This window comes from Gymnoscopelus microlampas, assembly GCF_963454915.1.
Source record: "Gymnoscopelus microlampas genome assembly, chromosome: 9".
NCBI lineage: Eukaryota > Metazoa > Chordata > Actinopteri > Myctophiformes > Myctophidae > Gymnoscopelus > Gymnoscopelus microlampas.
In genome coordinates, this window is record NC_139946.1 from 12,277,717 (window position 1) to 12,302,584 (window position 24,868).

At 43.4% G+C, this 24,868-nt stretch overlaps 1 protein-coding gene across 1 annotated transcript in view; it reads left to right on the top strand.

The window, feature by feature from the left end:
* The window catches only part of unc13a (unc-13 homolog A (C. elegans)), a gene marked incomplete at its 5' end in the record, with an annotated part of 66,910 nt that overhangs the window by 32,291 nt on the left and 9,751 nt on the right, over nt 1-24,868 (top strand). Inside the window, 18 exon segments of the mRNA XM_084065960.1 lie at nt 1,265-1,368; nt 1,370-1,426; nt 2,999-3,152; nt 4,291-4,359; nt 5,334-5,423; nt 6,160-6,294; nt 7,227-7,360; nt 7,747-7,832; nt 8,332-8,458; nt 8,866-8,962; nt 12,919-13,062; nt 13,269-13,346; nt 14,368-14,445; nt 15,400-15,488; nt 19,110-19,256; nt 19,607-19,730; nt 23,424-23,453; nt 24,415-24,471. Of these exon segments, the coding sequence (XP_083922086.1) occupies nt 1,265-1,368; nt 1,370-1,426; nt 2,999-3,152; nt 4,291-4,359; nt 5,334-5,423; nt 6,160-6,294; nt 7,227-7,360; nt 7,747-7,832; nt 8,332-8,458; nt 8,866-8,962; nt 12,919-13,062; nt 13,269-13,346; nt 14,368-14,445; nt 15,400-15,488; nt 19,110-19,256; nt 19,607-19,730; nt 23,424-23,453; nt 24,415-24,471 (1,800 nt within the window).

A 24,868-nucleotide genomic window follows, 5' to 3' on the forward strand; every position in this document is an offset into this window, starting at 1 on the left:
CCTATTAAACACACGCATGCACACACATGCATGCACACACGCACACGCACATGCACATGCACACGCCTACTGCAATCATGTAGTGCTCATTCATCCTTTGACATAACCTAAGAGCAGACCAATCACTTATTATCCCTTCACTCTGTCCATTATAGTCTTTAAATCCTACTACTTCAACCTCTGCTTCTTGACTCGTTTGGCTGCTTTTACTTTTTATCTCTCATGTATAACCAATTTCTTTATCGACTCGCCGTTTTGCTCTTACACCTTTTGCTCTTACACTTCATACTCAGGTACAGTGTGACATTAGAGCAGCATGCCCGAGTAGAACAAAACAGCTGCTAGGTGCGAAAATGCGTCACGATTATTTCACAGCAAACCTTTTATTTTGGTAATGCCTCCATTAGTAGCCTGCCCTACAGGTTGATAATTTTATTCGCGCTGACAATTTGACCTCGTTTCGATTGCATCATTGCCTCGTTAAAATAGCACTCAGTGTGCATGTACTCATAACACAAACAGCAGTTTAAATTAATGTGAATTATTCACACAAGATAAAAGCTCCCCGTCCGTCTGGACCTTTTAACCACTTAAACCCTACAGTATATTACATTACATTACATCACAGTTATTTAGCAGACGCTTTTATCCAAAGCGACTTACAATAAGTGCATTCAACATAGGTAGGGAACGAAACTACTAATCACCAGAAGTCTTTAAGTGCATTCTCTTCTAAAGCAAGCAACCAAGAGTATACCTAGCGCTAAGGTAAAAGTGCAATATATCAGCTACCTACTTTCTTAAACAGATGAGACGAATAGGAAAATCAAATGAGCAAGAGCTAAAACAAATAAGTGTCTCGAATAAACAAGATCCAATAAAACCAATAAAACAAGAGCTCGTACAACTAGTTAACTAACTAACAACTAGTTAACAACAAGTAGGCAAGGCAAGGAAGGGTAGTGTTTCCTGAAGAGGTGGGTTTTCAGCCTGCAGTGAAAGATGGGCAGTGACTCTGCTGTCCTGACATCAGTGGGGAGTTCATTCCAGTATATGCTTGACCCGGAGTCCCTCAGGGCTCTATACCAGTAGGGAAAGCTTTCGCTGCGACGCGTTGTGAGCCTGTAGATCTGCTATTTCTGCGAAAGCTTTCCCCACAATACGGATGCTGGGGTTTAGCCTTTGTGTCTTTTTGTCAGTTACCTGTACACCTCTGTTATCCCCCCCCCCCCTCTGTCCCCCCCCTTTGGGCTCTCCTGTGTAGAACCTGTTCCATTACGTGACAGACATCCAGACCGGTGGTGTAGTGAAGATCCCTGATGCCAAGGGGGACGACGCGTGGAAGGTCTACTTCGAGGAGACTCCCCAGAATTGTGGACGAGTTTGCCATGCGATATGGAGTGGAGTCCATCTACCAGGCCATGACGTAAATTCTTAATCTTAATTTGCCAACACCGACCAAAACAGCAGCTCTTTAAGCTTGGAGAGAGAGAGCGAGATGAGGAGAGAGAGAGAGAGAGAGAGAGAGAGAGAGAGAGAGAGAGAGAGAGAGAGAGAGAGAGAGAGAGAGAGAGAGAGAGAGAGAGAGAGAGAGAGAGAGAGAGAGAGAGAGAGAGAGAGAGAGAGAGAGAGAGAGAGAGAGAGAGAGAGAGAGAAGAGAGAGGAGAGAGAGAGAGAGAGGGAGGGAGGGAGGGAGGGAGGGAGGGAGGGAGAGAGAGAGAGAGAGAGAGAGAGAGAGAGAGAGAGAGAGGAGAGAGAGAGGAGAGAGAGAGAGAGAGAGAGAGAGAGAGAGAGAGAGAGAGAGAGATGAGAGAGAGAGAGAGAGAGAGAGAGAGAGAGAGAGAGGGAGAGAGAGAGAGAGAGAGAGAGTGAACAGAGGCACCGATCCTGCGGGTTCTTCGTTGCCCGAACACCTCTGAGAAATGCCGAGCACCCGTTAGAAAGTGCCCTTGATATTACTTCTGATGCGGCCGTCACGTGTGTGTGTGGCCAGATTTACATTCATTTGATAGCGAACTCCACCCAGCACACGATGCGCGGCATATCCTGTGTTGCAAAACAATTGGACCCGCCCAATGAAGTTAAAGTAGCTCGCCCATTGGCTCCAATCCATCACGGACAGGCAGCCAATCACTACCGTGTCCAATCTGTCCATTCATTGGAGGGATGGGCGCTCGCCCATAGGCATGCATATATATGGCTTTGTCTTCTTGGGGACTTCACCTGGCAGGTAGAGTCTAAAAGGCCAGAGAGAGCAGCTTACCAGCACCCATATACCGCAACAAGATGATGCCACCACCAGCAAAGAAGAGATTCATCCAGAACACCCTACATTTCGCAGGGCCGGATTAACCTTTCGTGGTGCCCGTTTTGTCAGTGGGGAGGGGGGGGGGCGGGAAAAAAAATCACAGTTTTAGCGCTCCTTCAGCAGCCGCTGCTTCTAAATTTCGGCGCTTTTCGGTGATAGTTCAGTCATTCTTTCACTTTCTCCCCGCCGTTTGCCCCCCCCCCCCCCCCCCCCCCCCAAGGTTGACGCCCTGTGCTTCAGCACCCTAAAGCCCTTCCGTTAATCCTGCACTGCATTTCGCCGTTGCCGGCAAGACCCCAGGATGGGTTGGGGTTTAGCACCCGTGGGCATGAGCATACATTGGCGCATACGAGTGTGAGTGAGTGTGCGAGTATGTGTATATGTATATATGTATGTGTGTCACTTAATGCCCTACTTTGCCGTACAAGATTGTCAAACTTAAGTAGTAAAAATATCTGATCTCAAAGCTCAGATCGGCTATTTTCACCAATTCTGAAAAATGTTGTTCCATTTCCTAAAAAGGTTTTGGGCATATGAGATTTCCACCCGACAGAGGCGATAATTATGCTTATTCATCGTGTCGAAGCCTTTGTGTCTTTGTGTCTTTGGCCTGTGTGTTCATGTTTGTGCGTTCCCTTCTTGTAATTTATCGGCATTTCCGTTTGCAATCGTGTACCTTTCTTCTTCCAGCCACTTTGCCTGCCTGTCTTCTAAGTACATGTGTCCGGGTGTGCCGGCGGTAATGAGTACCCTGCTGGCCAACATTAATGCCTACTACGCCCACACCACGCAGGCGACCAACAACGTGTCTGCCTCCGACCGATTTGCCGCGTCCAACTTCGGGGTGAGTCACTCTCTCTCTCTGCCTCTCGCTTCTTGGTGACAGAGCACAGAAACAAATGAAACCCCCCAAAAAAAATCCACAGATCTTACAACCAGTAACATGAACGGTTTAGTTGTTAACTCATTGAGTGCCAGGATTGCCAGAATTATTTCAGAATTGATTCTGAAAAGTGCCAGAGTTTTTTTTCACAGAAAACAAAAAGTGCTTAGGAAGCGAGATACAGCCTTTTTCCGTTCTAAGTTAAACAAGGAGTGGATGGAGCTGCACATCTTCAGATGATGATATCTTGGGTTCTGAACATGTTTTTCAAAAAAAATAAAAAATGTATGCAAATTTTTCAAAAACACGTGAAACACGTTAATGGCACCCAGCGCCATAGCGGTAAAAACACGTGAAACACGTTAATGGCACTCAGTGAGTTAAACTGTTGTATCGATCGTATACGATTGTATCAATCGTATTGTATAGATGATTTGATCCTTCAACTTTCTGTAGCCTCAATTATTTCCACATGTCCTCCATCCTCCAAAAACGAGATCTTACTGGGTATACATTTTCACACTGATGGTTCTGCTGTGTAACAGTATAGTCAGTGGTGGATAAAGTACTCAACCCGAGTACTTGAGTCAAAGTATAGATACTCCTGTTTGAATATTACTCCACCTACAAGTGAAAGTTGATCAGTCAAATTTATAGTATAGACATTTCTGTAACTTTTATATTTTACATGTATGCCTTTTACTTTCCCAAATTGTAACTTATTTTCAACAGTGATGTTGTTGAATTGTACAGTATTACTCGACGACACTGCAAATTAGTTTAACTACTCAGTGTAATTTCAAGAATAAATACATCTTGAATTCATTCATTTAGACTTTTTCCACACAAAAAAGCGACACACTGTGAGCTTGTAGATCTGCAATTTTCATTATACTTGAAATAGGGCTTAAAAGTATTTACTTCATGTACTTTTTCTCCCAAAGTATCCAAAAATACAACACTCAAGTAAAGTACAGATACTAATCATATGTTTTACTTAAGTACAGTACTCAAGTAAATGTACTCGAGAAAGAATACACCACTGAGTGTATTCTTTCTCTCTGGGTTTGATGTCATTTGTGCATTTCTGTGTCTGCAGAAAGAACGATTCGTGAAGCTCCTAGACCAGCTCCACAACTCCCTGAGGATTGACCTGTCTATGTACCGGGTAATGTGGCTGTCCGTCTATCTGTCTCATCCTTGATCTCAGAGAAGTGCAGTGATTATGCATGACATCTCAGAGCAGGCTGCAGACCAGCTGAGACCTTTTGTTATTTTCTCCTCTCCTTCCATGCCGGCATTCTCTACTTTCTGTTCTCGTTGTCTTGCCCTTGTTTTCTTGTGTAATGATATAGCAAGACTGAGCAGGCAGATGTGTTAATTAGAAAGACATGCTCCTCAGACACATGCATTAACACATGCCAGGCGATGTTCCAAACCCACCCAACAGCAAGTGGTGGGATCAAAGATCACCCCCACACCCAATCTTTATGTGCAAATATATGTGACTGTTTTTGTCTGGGAGACGAGACAGTCATCTCGCTTGTGCCCATTCTTCAGGAAAACAAAAAACGTTTTTCTATTTAAAATGAGTTAATAGCCCAGTTAGACTCTCCACATATTAGAGTATGTCTGACATAAATGTCAGAGCTTAAATCCACATGTAAATATGAAATAAATGCATAAACATGTAGCTAAGATATAAGGTTAGAGCTAGCAACCACTAATTCAAGTGGTGCTGCGGACCCCCCTCTGAAAATACTTTGTGCCAGAAATCCCCATACAAGATTTGTGTTGTTAACATTTTTGGAGAGTTTTTGAAAATAGCCGATCTTCAAGCTAAGTGTCGTGAGCTTGTAGATCGGCTATTTTCAAATACCGTAGTATATAGTAGTGGCTAAACTGATTTTGGTGCTAAATTAACCAATTTAGCTGGGGACCCCCCTAGAACCCCCTCCAGGACCCCTGGGGGTCCCCAGACCCCACTATGAGAACACACACACACACACACACACACACACACACACACACACACACACACACACACACGGAAATACAAATACATACAGTATACAGGAACAAAATCTCATGCACAATGGGGAGGGGTGATGTGCTTACATTGCTTTCTGTGTTGGACTACAGAACAACTTCCCAGCCAGCAGTCCTGAGAGGCTGCAGGACCTCAAATCCACCGTGGACCTACTCACCAGCATCACCTTCTTCAGAATGAAGGTGCACTATCTCTCTATCTCTCTCTCTCTCTCTCTCTCTCTCTCTCTCTCTCTCTCTTGCCTTTCTACTCTCTCCTTCAGTGCATTTTCTGTTTCCAGTTCACTCAAAGATTCAAAAATGTTAAAGATGGATTGCCACAATTTTTGGTACCTTTGTTTTGGGTGAATGCCTCATTCACACAGGCTGGTGATTTCATTTGCGCTGGAAAAATCAACTTTGTTTTGAAAAAGAAATACGCTGCTTCATGGCCTCGTTATAATCGCGCTCAGTGTGCATGTACTCATAATAACACAAGCAGAAGTTTAAATTAATGTAAATTAACCACTTAAACCCCAGCCTCCGTATTGTGGGGGAAGCTTTCACAAGAAAATAGCAGATCGACAACACGTTGCATTGTCGATCAGCTATATTTTCAGCGAAAGCTTTCCCACAATGATAGAAAACAGAAAATACCCTAGTATAGAGCCCTGAGGGACTCCGGTCAACCATATAGGGGTTAAGTGGTTAATCGCGGCAAAATAAACGCTCCCAGTGTGTACAGACCTTTACTGTACACTTTATTTAAATAATTCTTCCTCCTTATATAGTAATAATACTGTGGCACAGCTCTCCCTCCTTGACTTTGATACTGTACTAATGGCGGAAGCATTACAACATGTCATTTAGTGGTAAATTGGTGTGCGTGCGTTTAAAACTAGTATTAAAGCTCTCTTTGTGACTTGCTGCTGTTGTTCAGGTCCAGGAGTTGCAGTCTCCACCCAGAGCCAGCCAGGTGGTGAAGGACTGTGTGAAGGCATGTCTCAACTCCACCTACGAGTACATCTTCAACAACTGCCATGAGCTCTACAGCCGCGAGTACCAGACAGACCCTGTAAGACGTGTGTGTGTGTGTGTGTGTGTGTGTGTGTGTGTGTGCTTGTGCGTGTGCGTGTGCGTGTGCGTGTGCGTGTGCGTGTGCGCGTGCGTGTGTGCGTGTGTGCGTGCGCGCGTGCGTGTGTGTGTGTGTGTGTGTGTGTGGAATGTCAGTTCTTCCATTTATCAGGCCTGTCCTGGATTTCGACAGGGACTTTGTTCCTCTTTTTTTCTCCAACCCTTATTAAATCACCAGCAGCGTTTTCAGTCTCCCTTTGTGAATTTAAAAATGAGAATTTTCACTTTGAATAAAACATTTCCTCCTGAGGGGCACAGCTATACTTTGTAGACATTTCCACTAGATCATTGTTCATTTTGAAACCCTGTGGTGCTAGGCTTTGCTATCCCCCTCCCTCCCCGAGTCCCTGTTGTCAACACTTGAAGTTGCAAGCCTATGTAATATGGTTTGAGCAGCAAGAGTTGAATATGCATGAGTTATGTTGAACTGGCATCGTTGAAATGTTCTCCAAATACAAGCTGATGCTCAAAGGGTTTCAAGTCAAATTTCACTTTGAGGGAGTTGAGGATCTGGAGTATTGTACCATATGTCCAGTTAAGTTGTGAGCTACAGTACATTTGACATTGTTTTACATTTAGTTTTTGTTTCACCTGGTGTTTGATCAGGATGGGGGACCTGTTATTTTAGCTAGTGACTGCACCTTTCAACAGAACTGAACATGATACGCGTATGTAAGCAGCACTCAAGTGTTATTATTTTAATTGTGGTGAAAACCGGGACAATTTAGTTGTAAATGTTCAAAACCGGAACATTTTAGTGTGTGTGAGAGATATTCGTCGAGACTCGGGACACCCAGATTTAAACCGGGGCAATCCCGGCCAAAGCGGGATGTCTGGTGACCGTACTCTGGTGGTCATCTGTTGTCTTCACAGGCCAAGCAGGGGGCTGTCCCTCCAGAGGAGCAGGGACCCAGCATCAAGAACCTGGATTTCTGGTCCAAACTCATCACCCTCATCGTCTCCATCATAGAAGAGGACAAGAACTCGTACACGCCCTGCCTCAACCAGTATGTCTCTCTAGGTTGTCTTTGTCTCTTTAGGTTGTCTTTGTCTCTCTGTCTCTCTCCCATTAACCACTTAAAGCCTCTATGACCTCAGTTGGCTTTTTTTCTGTCTGCATCAAATCTCTTGGCCAAAAATAGCTGATCTTCAAGCTCACAACGCGTTGTAGATCGCTATTTTTGGCTAACGTCCCCCCTAGAATATGGATGCTGGGATTCAAGTGGTTAATCTCACCTTTGTCTTTCTGTCTCGTTCACTCTCACAATCAAAACCTCTATCTCACTCTTCTTCACTTTTCACCCAGCGATCTCCCTTAAATGCATTTTCAAATTGTAATACCCCTCTTATTTTCGAACTCCATTATACCTTTGCCCTTTTCTTCTCCATTAAGATTTCCCCAGGAGCTTAACGTGGGTAAAATCAGTGCTGAGGTGATGTGGAACCTGTTTGCTCAGGACATGAAGTACGCGATGGAGGGTAAGCATAAGTTAATTATACGTATACTGCCTCAATATTGACCATGCCTGCACTCGACTACTATGATGACGTAGCCTGGCATGGTCAGACTAATATCACTGTGTAGATATTAGTCTGGAATGTGGAACCTGCATTTCCAAGGAGCGCATTCAAAAAATGCCTTTGATGATAAACCCGCCCCACATTTGCATACTGGGCCCTGATTGGTGCCCCACAACTTCGAGGGCAGGGAAATCAAATCGCAACCGAGCGGGACCATACCAAATCTGCTAAGGGGTTTTTACATTTTTTTTGCACTGGCAGATTCGTCAGGCTAATGATGACGATATACATAATTCAACAAGACAAAGAGGTTGCATGCAGGTTTCATTTGAGGTTAATGCTTCTAAATACATGCAGTATGTAAATTGATTGTGAATGGGCTAAAATAGCTTAAACACACGGAATAATCATCATCAATCATCTGTCTCTCATTTGTTGTATTTCTCCACGCTCTCAGAGCATGAAAAGAACCGCCTGTGCAAGAGTGCCGATTATATGAATCTTCACTTCAAAGTCAAGTGGCTGTACAATGAGTACTGCAAAGATCTGCCCTTCTTCAAGAGCAGAGTGCCTGAATACCCCGCGTGAGTTGTCTATGTCCATAATAGCCAGGGTTCAACTTGTTTAAAAAAAACAGGGGGGACTTTCTTAAAGTGGTATTATGTAACTTTCTTTAGTGGATAACATTTTATTTTGTCTCATACAATTGGGGTGGTTGTATTAAATACAACCACCCCAATTGTATGAGACAAATTTGGTCTCCCTGGTCTTCTATTGAGACATTTGGATCCTGTGTCTAGGTTAGACACGACCTTTGACACAATCCTGTTTTTGGTTTATTGTGCCAGATAGTGTAAGCAACATTGAACCTTACGAGTCACTCCAGATTTTACTTTGAACATTCAGTAGATTTACAATAATATTATAATAATAATATGTAGATACATATGATGATATATGATTATAAGCAAAAGCTGCTTCTCTCATATAGGTGGTTCGAGCCATTCGTCATTCAGTGGTTGGATGAGAATGAAGAAGTGTCTCGAGACTTTCTGCATGGCGCTCTGGAGAGAGACAAAAAAGATGGGGTAAAGTGTTTCTGCTTTTCTCTCCTCTTTAACCCATTAAGACCTGTTACTCTGTTACTTTAGATTTTAACCACTTTAACTATTTTCTAATATGTTGGCTATTCAAAAATAGCAGATCTGCAAGCTCATAGCACGGCACCGAGTGCTACGCTATGAGTTTGTAGATCTGCTATTTTTTTGAAAATCATGAACATTTTTGCGAATCTTTGAATATATATTTGAATATACTTTTTTTTTTTAAACTCATGTTGTACTGCTATATATCAGTGATTCTCAAACTTTTTCATGTCAAGGACCCCCAAAATGATACAGTATGTATTTGGTCGCGGACCTGCATCTAAAAAATATTTTGCTCCAGGGACCCCCAGAAGCAAAGATTTGAGTAAAAAATGTATACATATATTCAAAGATTTGCACACATTTTCACGTTTTTTCAAAACATAGCAGATCTACAAGCTCGTAGCACGGCACTCGGTGCTGCGCTATGAGCGCTATCAGGGCGCCGATACTGTGGGTGCCTCGGGGCTAAAGCACCCAGGAGAAATGACGAGCACCCATCACAAACTCATCACAAGAAAAGAAAAAGAAAAAAACTCCGACATCTGCACTTCATGGAGTACATTTTTTTGTACCAAATTAACCGAATTAACCGCATTAAAGTAAAACGAAGGAGAAAAAAAAGGTAACAAACACGAAAAAAAACACATTTTCGCACGCGCAGTGACCGCACATGCATGCACACTGCATCCAATAGCGCGGACATAAATCGGCGCCCCTGGCGCTATGTATATCTGCTGTTTTTTAATAGCAGCGTTCCCGGATTGAATTGGTTAACTCCTCTTTACTGCTCTGGAGCCACTGAGTCTTTGTTCTCATTCAGGTAGCATTAGGGTAATCCATTCTTTGAACTTCCTCCAGAACCTTATCAGGCGAAGTTTATCCTTCTCCCACTCTACCACCCTCTTGTTTCCCTGTACATCCTCTCTGCACTTCAGAGACTCCACAACAACAGTAGTGCCACAGTCACAGCAGACCTGGGGCCTCGTTTATAAAACTGTGCAGAATATCGTTGCTGTCGGGCAGAAACCTCTTATCTGCATATTTTTACTTTTTGTGTTTTTTTGTTAAATTAACCCCCTACTTGATCATACTACAGCGTCACACGAAAGCATCAAAAGTAGTAGATCTACAAGCTCATAGAGCAGTCATGTCAAGTAATTTTTCGGTGAAGAATGCAGTTGGAAATAACAAGATGTTTCTACTTTGTATTATCTTCATCTCTATCCATCACCAAACAGAACAACATTTTGTTCTTCCCTCTGGTAGATGTTTTTGTGTGCCAATGTTTTGTTGTTACACTGACAGATCTGTGGATGATTTGTTTTCCTGTTCTTATTTTATGAGTGCTCAGCTTTTATTAAGTTTTTTTTTTCAAGGATATTTTGAAATATCATAGAGCTTGTAGATATACTTGAATCCTGAAAAGTAAGTTTTGGACATATTGAGGTTTCCATCCGATATGCACACAAAACAAAAAGAATTGCCTTTTCACAAAAATAATCAGATTTATAAAACCAGGAGACTGGGAGAGAGATGGATGCAGGGAGAACCTGCATGCAATTCTCCCATTATAAATCAGACTCAATTGAGAATATGTGCACATGCCCCAAGCCTAATATCAACTCTCATTATTGACCATGAATGGTTATTGGAAATCTGAACAGCCCAGTGATGCTCTACAACCGAAACCAGCATGATGCAGTAGTTAAAACAACAAGAGCTATATATCAGTGACTTTATAGACGCGTACAATACGGTTAAAAAGCCAACAGAATTGCTGTACTACTTCTATAATAAGTATTAACTTGCCAAGAAGCCAGCCATCACACAGCTCCATTCTGAAGTCTGTTCCCTACACTGCTACAGCGCAGGGTAACCTAATGTACCAATGTTTATCAAAACTTTAATAAAATATAATTTATAATGGAGAGTTGGACAAAAGGCCCAATTAGTGCAGCTGACCTACAGTGCCTACTGTACAAGAGAAATCTCATTAGTGCAAGTGCACTGATGGATATTATCCAGAGGAGATTTAAACACAAACGCTGCCCGCCACCATGAGTCAGTCTCCTTACATAACCCTTACCACCGACAGTGTTGTGTTATAATTGTGTGCACATCTGTGTGCATTTGCTGTATGTTAATTTGTATGATGCACATAATTAGCTGCTTTCATATCTGTTTGGTCAACATTGTCGCTGCTCATTTTCACCTTGGTGCTGCCTGAGGTGCATGACACAGCAGTGTGTTGTGTATTCAGTAATGTTAGTTCTGCCCACATGTCTTATTCACTAATATTCTCTTCAATGCCTTCTTGTATCCTAGAACAGTGGTTTTCAAACTTTTTCATGTCAAGGACCCCCAAATGGACACTTATTAGCCTAGACCCCTATTTGAAAGAATATGCCAGGGACCCCCATAAGAGAAGATTTTTAAGACTCTAGCAGTGATTCTCAACTGTTTTAATTTCAAGGACCCCCAGTTTGACACGCATTAGGCTACGGACCCCCATTTAATGGCATTTCTATCTCTGGGACCCCAATTTATATTGTAAAATCATTGTTAATTTAACTCTGAGAGTGTACAAATGGAACCAAATGGACCCGTTAGGGTCCATTTGGTTCCTAACTATCCATCAATTAGCTGGGGACTCCCTGGAACTCCCTCAAGGACCCCTGGGGGTCCTCGGACCCGACTTTGAGAACCAATGGCCTAGAACAGCAGCCCATCTATTCATCCTTGTTATAATAGACTTTCTGTAGGTTCATTGTTGTAGCTCTCAAGTGGTATGGTGTGTTTGTTTGGTTGTTTTATGATTTATTTGGTGCTGCTGACGCACACTAAACACTAAAATAAACACAGTTTATGCCTGGAAGTTCCTTATGACAAGGTATTAGAAGGCTGTAAGTTGATATGGAGTGAAATGTATTTGTCAGAACGGCCATTACGACATTCGGCTTTATTTAACTACATTGCTGTCGGTGTCGCTAATTCACACATGTACAATATGTTCATATGCATGGGTCAAGGTTTCAGTACAGGTGAACACAGTTTCCCGTCAAGTTTGTTTTTATATATCTCAACTTTTGTGTGGGAAGTGGCATGCATATCTTCAGCCCCTGGGCTCAAAACTAAGAGAATGCCTCGGTGAAGAGCATATTTCTGTCTTTTGTGGGATAAAGACATTGTGGAAGTGTGACGAGCCAGGATTGAGGCATGTATGTTTGTGAAGGAGACTATAGCTTTTTGACGGCACGAAATTACGTTTTAACCAAAGGAGTAGCTTCCCTCACCTCATTACGCAGACGTCCCTGGAAGAACAGCTACATTGCTACAGACTGACCTCTTGCCAAATGGGGATCAGAGACCCAATTACAAAAAGAGATCCCACCTGCCACTCGCTGGCTGTCTGGGTGACTCAGGGGTGCCATGACACAGTGGGCAGGTGGTTTAATGGGCCTTTCTTATGCTCATGCTACAGTATGCAGCCTTGGGTAGCTGAGTGTCACATCTTGTGGCTAGCTGTCATCTTGATTTATTTCGGCCTCATCAGCCAGTCTTTCTTCTCCACCTATATCGACCACACCCTTTTTTTTTAGCGCTTGCATGCAGCTTTTAGTTCTTCTTTTTGGCCCTCTTTGATGCAGATGCTTGCCTCTATTTGCGTGCTTAGATTGCAAAGAAACCTTTCTGCTTTTGTTTGGGGGGGGGGGGCCCACACAAAAATGTGCAACACGTCGGACAAATTGATCTAATCAATTCTCAGTTGTGTACAAGGTTCTGACTGATCGTGCCTTGCAATGCACCCAGGCTATCAAAACAAATGTCTTTCTCTGTTTCACCTCCACTTTCCCTCCATTCTGGTCAACATCTGTGTCCTGTGTCCTGGCCCACAGTTCCAGGTGACGTCGGAGCACGCTCTGTTCTCCTGTTCCGTGGTGGACGTGTTCTCCCAGCTCAACCAGAGCTTTGAGATCATCAGGAAGCTGGAGTGTCCCGACCCACAGATCGTAGGGCACTACATGAAACGCTTTGCCAAGGTACATAGAGATCATTTCAATCAATGAAGTTATTTTAGTCACGCGTTCAGATATTGAATACTGGGAAACTGTAGAACACAATCCCTCATAGAGGTTTTTCATTCAGATTTTCACAGCCATTTAGGAAACGCCTTATATTTCTATTGTTATTTAAGGTAACTAGTGATTGTGTATTGATTGTAGTGTTTCCATCCTTCTCTCTCCAGACCATCAGCAATGTGCTTGAGTCCTACGCCGACATCATCTCCAAGTGTTTCGCCAACTACGTCACCATGGAGAAAGTGGTGAGTGGCCAAACGCATATAACCCCCATGTGTTGGAAACAGTGGTAGAAAAAATATTCAATTTTTAGACCACCAATAGGCACGAGCATGCATTGATGAAGTTATCAAAGAGGGGTCCAGGGACCCCCAGCGCCCGTATGAGCACGGGATGAGCACGGGATTTTAAACAGCTATAACTCCAGTTTGCAGCACGCCAGCAAGTCCACATTTGGTATGTGGACTTAGACCACCAGGACCAGCATGAATTGCTCAAGCCCCGCCCCCTCTGTCTTCCCATTGGCTGGCCTTCAAACAGCCATAACTCAAGTTCACAGCATGCTATGGAGTACTAATTTTGTACATGGACTAAAGCCAGCAATAGGGACTAACTGTCATTACTTAAGCCCCGCCCCCTCTGTCTGCCCATTGGCTGGGCTTTAAACAGCCATCATTCCAGTTTGCAGCATGCTACCAAGTACAAATTTGGTAAGTGGACTCAGACCACCAATAGGGACGAACTGAAATGAGTTAAGGCCCGCCCCAAAGGCACCGCTTCCTTCACACAGGGTGTGATTTTTTACTTAAGTAAAAGTATCAATATTGCAATGTAGAAATACTCTGTCACAAGTAAACGTCCGGAATTAAAGATTTACTTGAGTAAAAGTGCAAAAGTATTGGTATCAAAATGGACTTAAAGTACCAAAAGTAGAAAGTACTCATGATTCAGAATGTCCCATTTCCAGTTTTCAAATGTATAAAAATCTTTTGAAAATAGATTCACTCACAATGCATCGCGACGCATTGTGAGTAAAAGTGGAGTGAAAGTACAAAATGTGCCCCTGAGATGTAATGGAGTACAAGCAAAAGTATTGGAAATTGGAAATACTCGAGTAAAGTACAAACAACTCAAAATTGGACTTAAGTACAGTACTTAAGTAAATGTACTTAGTTACTTTCCACCACTGGTTGGAACTAAAGCCCTGAAGGACACGTTGTCACGTTGACAGTGTCACATTGACGTGTCCTCTCCTCTCGTCTCCAGCCGTGCATTCTGATCAACAACATTCAACAGCTGAGGGTCCAGTTGGAGAAGATGTTTGAGGCCATGGGAGGAAAGGATGTGAGTGACTCACCTCTGTCACCCTCTGACGTCTGTAATGCACTGCGTGTGTGTGTGTGTGTGTGTGTGTGTGTGTGTGTGTGTGTGTGTGTGTGTGTGTGTGTGTGAGTGTGTGTGTGTGTGTGTGTGTGTGTGTGTGTGTGTGTGTGTGTGTGTGTGTGTGTGTGTGTGTGTGTGTGTGTGTGTGTGTGTGTGTGTGTGTGTGTGTGTGTGTGTGTGTGTGTGTGTGTGTTCCTGCTTGCCTCTGTGTGACCTGGTTCTGTGTCATAGTGCTTTCTCATGCTGCGTTCAAACTACAGTAGCTGCTGTGACAAGAGCTACAAAACAGCCAAGCGTGTCCAGCCAGCTACAGTACATTGCTGCTGAGTCACAGATGTTGCTCAAGCTATACTGTGTAGAAGAAAAGGACAGGGTTTAATAGCACATGGGAATGGTTAACGGTGGCTTGAACAGAGTTTTTCTCTCTCTTTTTTATTTAATCATACTGTACTATTAGTCGAGCAGCTCCAGGATTTTGTTTTCAAAATGTCAATCTACCTGTTGCAAGTGTGAAATCAATCAATATTGAACAAATACATGGCCCATTTCTCGCCTAAAATGTTGAACAGAAGCTATTTCTGGTTGCACTATAGATGATGGATAGATAGCTGTATTGTCATTCAACAGTACATGAAATGCATAATTGAAGGGCATTCCCTTCCACAGGCTCACTATAATCTAAATACTCCTAGTTTAAAAATAGAATACTAAAATACTACAATACTAAAAAAATAAAATAGTCATAGTCAGTTCATAAGTTCATAATGAGACAGAAATATTGCACAGCAAGGAGTATAGGAGTATCAGCAGCATATAGGTGAAATGTAGATAATAACCACACTGTGAGTGCGCTGTCATTTCCTGGGTGCTCTGCCAGAGGAACTTAACTGTGTTAAACGTGTGTGTGTGCTTCAGCTGTGTGTGGAGGCCAGTGACATCCTGAAGGGCCTGCAGGTTAAACTCAACAACGTCATGGATGATCTCAGCAGGGTCTTTGCTGTCAGGTACACACACACACACACACACACACACACACACACACACACACACACACACACACACACACACACACACACACACACACACACACACACACACACACACACAGAGATTCTTGGCTGGGCCTTCCCCACACTATGTGAGGGGATGAATGGTCATTAGTGGTCAGCAGATGGAGACCGCCTTTGTCTTATGCTTCACAGAAATCTCTTCCCACATTCTTTCCTCTCTCTGTGGTTCCAATGTACTGCCAATAACCATATCAAAAATATGGAGCCGCAGCTCCCTTAATAGCTCTCTGTCACCTCTTTCTGCCATTTGTATTAATTCCTGAGAAGACTTTGTTTGCACAATGGTAGAGCCAGAGAAATAACACATTAGGAGTCCAAAGCACTATACAGTAGGTATACTAACCCAAATCATGACAGCCATTTTAGAAGCTTAAAACAAAAGAAAAGGAAGCGCTGCCTGGGTTGAATCACAGTGGCTCAAAACAGGTGCTCTTCAGTGGAACAGGTATAGGAATGGATGCAAAGGAACCCAATAGTCCTGCTTGTGGTGAGGCAGGCTGTAGGGAAAGAATACTAAGGCACTCCGTCTGCAGGTGAAAATGTATAATTTATTTTGCAGATGAGCAAGGCAACAGCTGAGCCATTTTAGAAGCCTCATAACACAAAAGGGAAAGTTTCATCGGCCAAGAACATTTGGACCTACCTGGAATTCACCCTCTGCATTTAAGCCACCCTAATGTCTGCTTCTATAGAGCATCGAAGTCTGATGTAATTTACGCATCCTACCTGGGTCGCGGTTCCCCCCCCCCCATTCTGAATTCCCATAGACGTCTTTAATATCGCGTCAAATAAGAACTGTGTTCCAAAAAATAAACAAATGGCGAATTGACTCATATGGATATGAAGCAACATCTGACGGTGAGAAAACGGTAATGTTCCTTCCGCCGAATTAGTTACATTTTCGCCAGAAACAGACTGTATCAAATATGAGTGACTGACTGTCATAAACGACACAGAGCCACCCACCTGACGATATTGCAGAGACAGTTTGTTTATTTTTGGACCACAATTCTTGAGACGATTCTATGACCCAATGTTATTCTCCATAGAGAAATGACTTCCGCAACCCAGGGGATGAACGAGTGACGTCAGGACTTCGGTACTCTATACTTGGCTGTGCATCACGTCATGCACCGTTAAGCCTAGCTGTGATGCATCGTGAGCTTGTCAATCAGCTATTATTGGTGTGTGTGTGACACCAGTGTGACACCAGCGCGCAGCTAAGTATAGCTCAGACGTAACGGTTAGGATCAGTGGGCAGCACCCAGGGAGCAGTTAGGGCTTCATCTTTAGCTCAAGGACGCTTTGACACAATGCCAGGAGGAGCTGTGATTTAATTGGGAACCGTCCAATTCCCAGGTGACCGCTCTATCTCCTGAGCTACTACTGACCCCTGGCTAACATGCATCTTCTATCCTTCTGTAAATTATCTATCTGTGTACTGATAACATCAGGGTTCTCCATATATGGCCAACTTGCATCGTTCCAGAGTAGTAATATACTGTAACAAATGCAACTTTACAACTCAGCATATACTAACTAGTGTTGATTTTGCCAGCAAATTTTGATTTAGTTTTAGTCATATTTTAGTCATCTGAAATGTTTTAGTTTTTGTCTAGTTTCAGTCGACAAAATATCATAAAATTATAGTCGACTATCATAAGATTATAGTCGACTATCATAAGATTATAGTTGACTAAATCTACAGTTGATTTAGTCGACTAAAATGTATTGTGGCGGTGCCTTGATGGCGTCGTAATGGCTGATTTTACACTGGGTTGCATGCTGAAAATAGCAGATCTACATATTTAGTCTTAGTTTTAGTCATCGCTTAGTTTTTATTTAGTTAGAACATTTTTCGTCATAGTTTTAGTCGACAAAATCAACACTGATACTAACACAGTGCTAGTGGCTGTCAAAAAAATGGTGGCTATAGAGACACACGGGCGGAAACGGAAGGCCTACAAATTCACGCCCACTTTTGAGATAGCGCCGCTACTCGAGGTCCGTTAGAACGACGAACTGCAGCTCTCAATGCATTCCCTATGAGAGGATATGAGAATTAGCCTACTTTTAAAATTATCCTGCATTAACTGGAGACGATATTGATTTAAATAAAAATATGTTTCCAAATGTATGGAGTGTCTTTGTCAACATATCTTCTTGTTTTCTTAATAGTTGATGTGTTTCACATTTAATTTGCCACTTTAACAAGTTACCCATAATGTTAACACAGCAGAGGGTAGACGGCAGACAGAGAAGTTGTCGCATTTCAGTGACATCACTGTCTTTACGAGCGCCGAGCGCCGACCAGTGGTGTACCCAGTACCACACTGTAGAGGCAGGACAGGCGGTCGCCTGCCCAACTAAGATCTCGCCTCCCCTAAAAAAAAAAAAAAAAACCCGAAAATGTGTCATTGCGTGCTTAATGTCCTCAAAGTCACGCACCCAACAAGCTTTGAACTGAGCAGATTGGACCTTCTGTTCCAGAGATAATGACCAAAACATATTGAAAACGTCCACTTTCGCCAGTTTTCTGGGTATTGAAAACCTCAAGGGATGCGTCCGTGACGTATATACCATGCGACCACTTAAAGTCTAGATCTCCGATGCTAGCGGTTTTGACATACTGATGGAGTATATTATAGTATATTGTGGGTAGTATATCGAGATGACAGATATGGGACATTAAAAAGGACAAATCAAACAAATGGGACACTTTATTAGAACACCAAAAATTTCGCTACAGCCTCAGTAGTTAACCAATGAAATGACGGTATTTTACAATGCCTCTCATAAAGATTGCATTGAGTGCTGCAGTTCATCTTTCTAACGGACCCCGAGTAGCAGCGCTGTCTCAAAAGTGGGCGTGAATTTGTAGGCCTTCCGTTTCCGCCCGTGTGTCTCTATACCAAACCTGGCACCTGCTGACAACTGAAAACACAAAACATTACACAGATCTACACAGTAAAATCCCCCATGTTAATTTAACTCTGCTTTAGGTGGTTGTTGGCTCCCACACAGGGGCGGCCTTAATGATCTGGGGGCCCGTTTCAAGAGCTCATATGGGGGCCCCATATGCACCCCCCCCCCCCCCCCAAAAAAAAAAAAAAAAAGTTTTTTTTTTTTTTTTTTTTATTAAAAAACAAATGTGTGGACTGAAGTTGGTTTGCTTCCACAATCCATAATGCTGCATTTTCGAAATAAATAAATTAGGCTATCTGCTCTTCCACCATGGACAGACAGCTAAAACAACTCACTCACATGATTCACTTGAGCTGAGCCCTGATTCAATCAGATCTACATCATCTTCTTGCATGAAATTCTTGGACGTCGGCCAGCCAGAGGCGGGTCCCGGACTGGGATGCGAGTCAAAAAATATATATTAAAAAAAAAAAAAATTAAAAACATTTTTTTTTTTTTTTTTTTTTTTTTGGGGGGCCCCTGAGGTTGGGGGCCCGTTTCAATTGAAACGGGTGAAACATAGGAAAGGCCGCCACTGCTCCCACAGCAACAAACTAAACTGTGCCATGTTGTGTTTTGTTCCCCGTATAGTTTCCAACCTCACATTGAGGAGAGCGTGAAGCAAATGGGCGACATCTTGGGCCATGTGAAGGGCACCGCCAACGTGGGCAATGCCAGCAGCGTGGCCCAGGACGCCGACAATGTCCTGCAACCCATCATGGAGTTCCTGGACAGCAAGTGAGGCCATCTGCCATTTTAACTGAGCGTTTTTCTGGGCTCTGCTTTCTGGCATCGCTTTTCATACACAAGGGACTTTATAGTACATTTCTCGTATTTGTCTTTCTCTCTCTCTCTCTCTCTCTCTCTCTCTCTCTCTCTCTCTCTCTCTCTCTCTCTCTCTCTCTCTTCCTCTCCCTCTCTCTCCCTTTCTCTGTCTCTTTCATGTTCGCCCCTCTCATTTCTTCCAGCTTGCTCTGCATCCTCAGTATCTACATTTTGCTGTTGTAGTCTTCTCTTGGCAGCAGAACAGTGCTTGTGTCTGTTGCTAATTATTCATTGCCCCCCCCTCCCCTCCTCCCCTCTGCCAGCCTGACACTGTTTGCAAAGATCTGTGAGAAGACTGTGCTGAAGCGCGTGCTGAAAGAGCTGTGGAAGTTGGTGATGAACACCATGGAGAAGACCATTGTTCTGCCCCCACTCACGGATCAAACGGTGAGAGCGCCTTGTCGTATGAATGAACACGTGTGCATTAGTACACGTGTAAAATATACAGGCAGGCGCATGTGCACGCGCACATGCACACACGCACACGCACACACGCGCGCACGCACGCACGCACGCACGCACGCACGCACGCACGCACGCACGCACACACACACACACACACACGCGCACACACACGCACACACACACTCAAAAGTTGACATTTCATGAACAGGCTACCTGCCACAGCAGAGAACGCAATATTGAAGCTGTTTGGCCTTTTTCTTTGAAAGGCCAAACCACTAATAGCACATTTATGGACTATTTGTCCACAAACATATCCGAGGCCTGTATTTGTGTGTCACTAGGGACTGAATGTCAGGTTGTCAAAGAAGGCTTGTTGCATATAAAGGTGTAATGAGCTCTCTTTGATCATTATTCAAAAAATATATATACTGTACAATATCAGAGTGTTAGGGGTTTTGGAATATACGTAGATAATGAGCAGAATTAACCCTTACAGACATGTATAAATACTCAGAGCCTGAGGATGGGTTGTGACTCAGGGTGGATTTGCAGTTTATTTTTAGTGAGCAGAGAATTGCTGTGCTGCACTACATGAAGTAAAGAGACGGGATGAATATTTCATCTGTGCTGCTGATGACATGACAACCACAGCATTAGTTAGCAGGAAACCATGTTCCACAAGACAGACACACACACACACACACACACACACACACACACACACACACACACACACACACACACACACACACACACACACACACACACACACAGAGTTTACACTCACATCCAACTGCCAACGCGGCATCAAAGAAAAAGCATGGAGAGATGGAGGAGGGGGGGAAGGACATGAAAAGGCCGACATTTTGTGTGTATTGAAATTCAAGATGGCTCCTCCTTTTGAGAGATGTCTGAGGAAATGTGCACAGCGCTGTCATCAAATTGACATGACTCTGCTACAGATTTACCGCCTAGCTATACGTGTCCGTTGATTGAGCAGAATCCAGGTGAAATCCTCCTCCTAATACGACAGAAAGAGGAGGAAAAAAAAGGAGTGCACCATTTCATTTGAACCCCAGCTCATGCTGCTCTCCAACATGTCACATTCTGATTATACTTAGAGATCCTTCAATTATACAAGCTATTTGTTTACAAATTAATGAGTGAAATCTTTTGCCCCAGGATTCCTCTCCTTATGAAGTATAAACATACATTTTGGAAAGCAGCCTCTTGTTTTCGTTTTCTTTTTTTGTGTAATTATATATATCTGTTCTTATTTGGGTTTATTTATTTATTTCATTTTTTTAATAAGAAAGAGCCTCATATCATTCTAAAGGGGAAGGGAATTGTGTTTGTAGTATTGATCCTCTTAGGCAAGCCCTCTGATTAGCCTGAAAGCTGTTTTATTCCAGCAAATGTGTCTGTCGACAGTGTCAAAGAGCAAAAGAATAGAGAAATTAAGCAGGGATAAACACACAGTAACAGTAGTAACAAATGTATTAAATTCCTGCAAGACATAACTATCTGAACAGCCATTTACCGCTATGTGAAGACACTCTCTTCCATGCTTCACTTACTGCATCTACTCTAGGTTTTAGAAGTCTCTCTTAACAATTACAGTAGCTCTGTGTCCCTCCAAACCCTTTTGTTTTTGACTGATGTGGGGCTCTTTGCAGCTTGACTGACCCTTTTCTCTGGTTTGTTGTCGTTATTATTACATCCTGCTCCCACGCTCTCCCTCCACAGATGATTGTAAGTACGGCACTCCTGCGTGTGTGTCTGTCTGTCCGTCTGCGGTGGTCGGTCCTCTGCTATATGTGGCTGCAATCTCCCCTGTTCTGCCCTCCATGAGAACCCAACCCCCATCCCTCTTCTTTTTTCTCCAAAACCAACTGTCCTGTCTCTCCTCTCCTCTCCTCTCCTCTCCTCTCCTCTCCTCTCCTCTCCTCTTCTCTTCTCTCCTCTCCTCTCCTCTCCTCTCCTCTCCTCTCCTCTCCTCTCCTCTCCTCTCCTCTCCTCTCCTCTCCTCTCCTCTCCTCTCCTCTCCTCTCCTCTCCTCTCCTCTCCTCTCCTCTCCTCTCCTCTCCTCTGTCCTTGAGGAGACAGAAGCATGGTGCATTCCTGACTGGGTCTTACAGGTCCCAACTACCCCCTTAGAAACACCACCAATCAGAGGCCCTATGCTATTTGTCTTCCTAAAGCAGGAAGTGGTACTCCTCCCTCCTTACGCCTGGTGTTGCCTTGTTTCTTCTTCTTCTCTTGCATTGTGGCCTCCCTGGGACTCAAGCGGGGTGAATTTGGCCTCTTGATGGCTTGGTATCTGGTGTCCTAGTGTCCCTTTGTCCACCCCCCCCCCCCCCTCTCTGAACTTTTCCCCCACTGCCCCCACCTTACCCCCCCCTTCCCCGTTTGAAGTCCCCGTCCCCCCCCCAGTGTGGGTTTGTTGCTTGCATCTAATCTATTTCAACACTGCAGTCTTCTCTCAGTATACTGTACTACACTATACTGTACTGTACTATGTGTCTCTGCAGGACCTGTCATGTCGGTCTGTCATGGTTTAGTTCCATGTTCTGTTTCTATAACACCGGCTTTGAATGCTATCAATGCATTGATTGGGAGATTATCACGTTTTATCAGACCATTGAATGGGCGAGTAGGTGACGAGTAGGCGATATACTGACCTACCCGCGATTCGTCAGACCATTCATTGGGCGTAATCAGGAGCTACTGACCTACTCGGAGGCAGAGCAGTCCCCACAACATGATTTACCATTCTGTGCCTATCGGAACATAACTCCAACGGCGCTGAGTAGTCTCAGGCGAACGTCACAACGTTCGGGACGCCAACTCGCTCGTTTTAGCTCGCTCGGTGGTCCCTCACGTGGTTCCAGTTCGCCTCCTTCATGGTCCGAAACCAAAATGGAAACTGGACTTTTTAAGTCATCTCCGTCAGTAGGTCAATATGTCTTGATAACACCCAATGAATGTTCTGAGAAATCGCGGGTAGGGTCAGTATGTCGCCTACTTTGCCCATTCAATGGTCTGATAAAAGGTGATAATGTCCCATTCAGTGCATTGATAGCATCCGAATGGGGTGCACCATAATGACAATTGTAATTTCAGTGTTGGAAGCACTGTGCTTCTGATGGACGGATAAAGCTTTGTTGGGATGCTGCATTTAATATAGTGTTCTGCTTTAGCAGAAACCTGTCTTTGTTAAACTAAGCTATGTATAATCTTGTAACAATTGTAAAATATTTCATTTTAATATCTCTCTCTGAGTTATGGCTTCTCTGCTTTTCCTTATATGACTTGGGCCCTATCTCAAAGTAGATCCATCTTCTGACTTTAATGTATTAGTAATGTGATAGTAATGTCAGAGACAATAGATTAAAATAATGTGAATATCCGATCAGACCTAAAACAATTATTTAGCCACATACAGTATATCCAAACATATTTTGGAGGTTTGGTCATTTTGTGGCTAATAGAATAGTTTGGGATTATGTTTCCAGCAGTGCCGGTGAGTGTTCACATGGCTCAAAGTGGCAAGTGTTATGACATTTACCCATTTGACCAATGAGAACGAGTGTTGCTCAGATACCATACCAGCCAATCAGACTAGAAGGGACTGGAACACTTCCTCATGTATTAACCACGTCCATGTCTTTTCAGGGGAGGCTGAAGAGTGCTTCTCACAGTGATGTAAGGACAAAAACCCCTCTAGATTGATGTGTCCTGTCTTACTGTACCTCCTCTTTGTACCTGTGTGTGTGTGTCTCGTCTCTTCGTTTTGAGAGCATACACTTTATTTTATCTCCCCAGATCCATCCTTATGCATAGAGACTCGTTTGTGGTGGTTGCTTACTTTTTATGTTGTTATTGTGGTACTCTTTGTATGCCACTGATTAACCCGTAACACATTATGTACTCTAAAAACATTCATAATGTCTATGGCTGTGTTGTTGACCAGAGTCACAGTCAACAACTCTTAATGATACTCTGTTAGCAGAGCATCACACTAGGTTGTACTTCCAGCATAGGTATCGCAAGGTTTAACCACTTAAACCTTGCGACGCGTTGTGAGCTTGTCGATCGACTATTTTCTGCGAAAGCTTTCCCCACAACAACAGAAAAGACACTAGTATAGCCCTGAGGGACTCCGGTCGATAGGAACACTGCATAGACACAGGCAGCTCTCCTCAACAACCTTTGTGTGTTTGTGTGTTTGTGTTTTTGTGTGTTTGTGTGTTTGTGCGTGCCGTATGAATTAGCTGAGCTAATTTCTTCCCTTTTTGTACTGCTGTGTGTGTGTGTGTGTGTGTGTGTGTGTGTGTGTGTGTGTGTGTGTGTGTGTGTGTGTGTGTGTGTGTGTGTGTGTGTGTGTGTGTGTGTGTGTGTGTGTACAGTCTTAACAGTGCTTCAGGCAAAAGTGTCTTTCTAGGCTTAGATAAGCTCACTCATAAGGTGTGTGATTGTTTGCATGTTGGAGCTGTCACTGTCTTCAGTGTGACATTAAACCCTTTACTGCCACCCTGTGTTCTCATGATAACCATGACATTATTCTCCCTCTCTGTTTACCTTTCTCCTGTACTCTCCACCCTCCAACCCCATCCTCCTCCTTCTCTGTCTCTTTTGTGCTCCGCTCGCTCCTTTCCAACTCTAGGGCACTCAGCTCATCTTCAATGCTGCCAAGGAATTAGGACACTTGTCCAAACTGAAGGTAGCATACTCTCTCTCTGTGTGTGTGTGTGTGTGTGTGTGTGTGTGTGTGTGTGTGTGTGTGTGTGTGTGTGTGTGTGTGTGTGTGTGTGTGTGTGTGTGTGTGTGTGTGTGTGTGTGTGTGTGTGTGTGTGTCAGTGTTGATTTTAACAGCACATTTTTATTTAGTTTTAGTCATAGTCTTTTGAATAAAATTCCATTTAGTTTTTGTTACATTTTAGTCATCTGAAATGTTTTATTTTTTGTCTAGTTTTAGTCAACTAAATGTCATAAGATTATAGTTGTCAAAATCTACAGTTGATTTAGTCGACTAACATGTATTTTGGCGGTGCCTTGATGGCGTCGTAATGGCTGACTTTACACTTGGTTGCATGCTGAAAATAGCAGATCTACAAGCT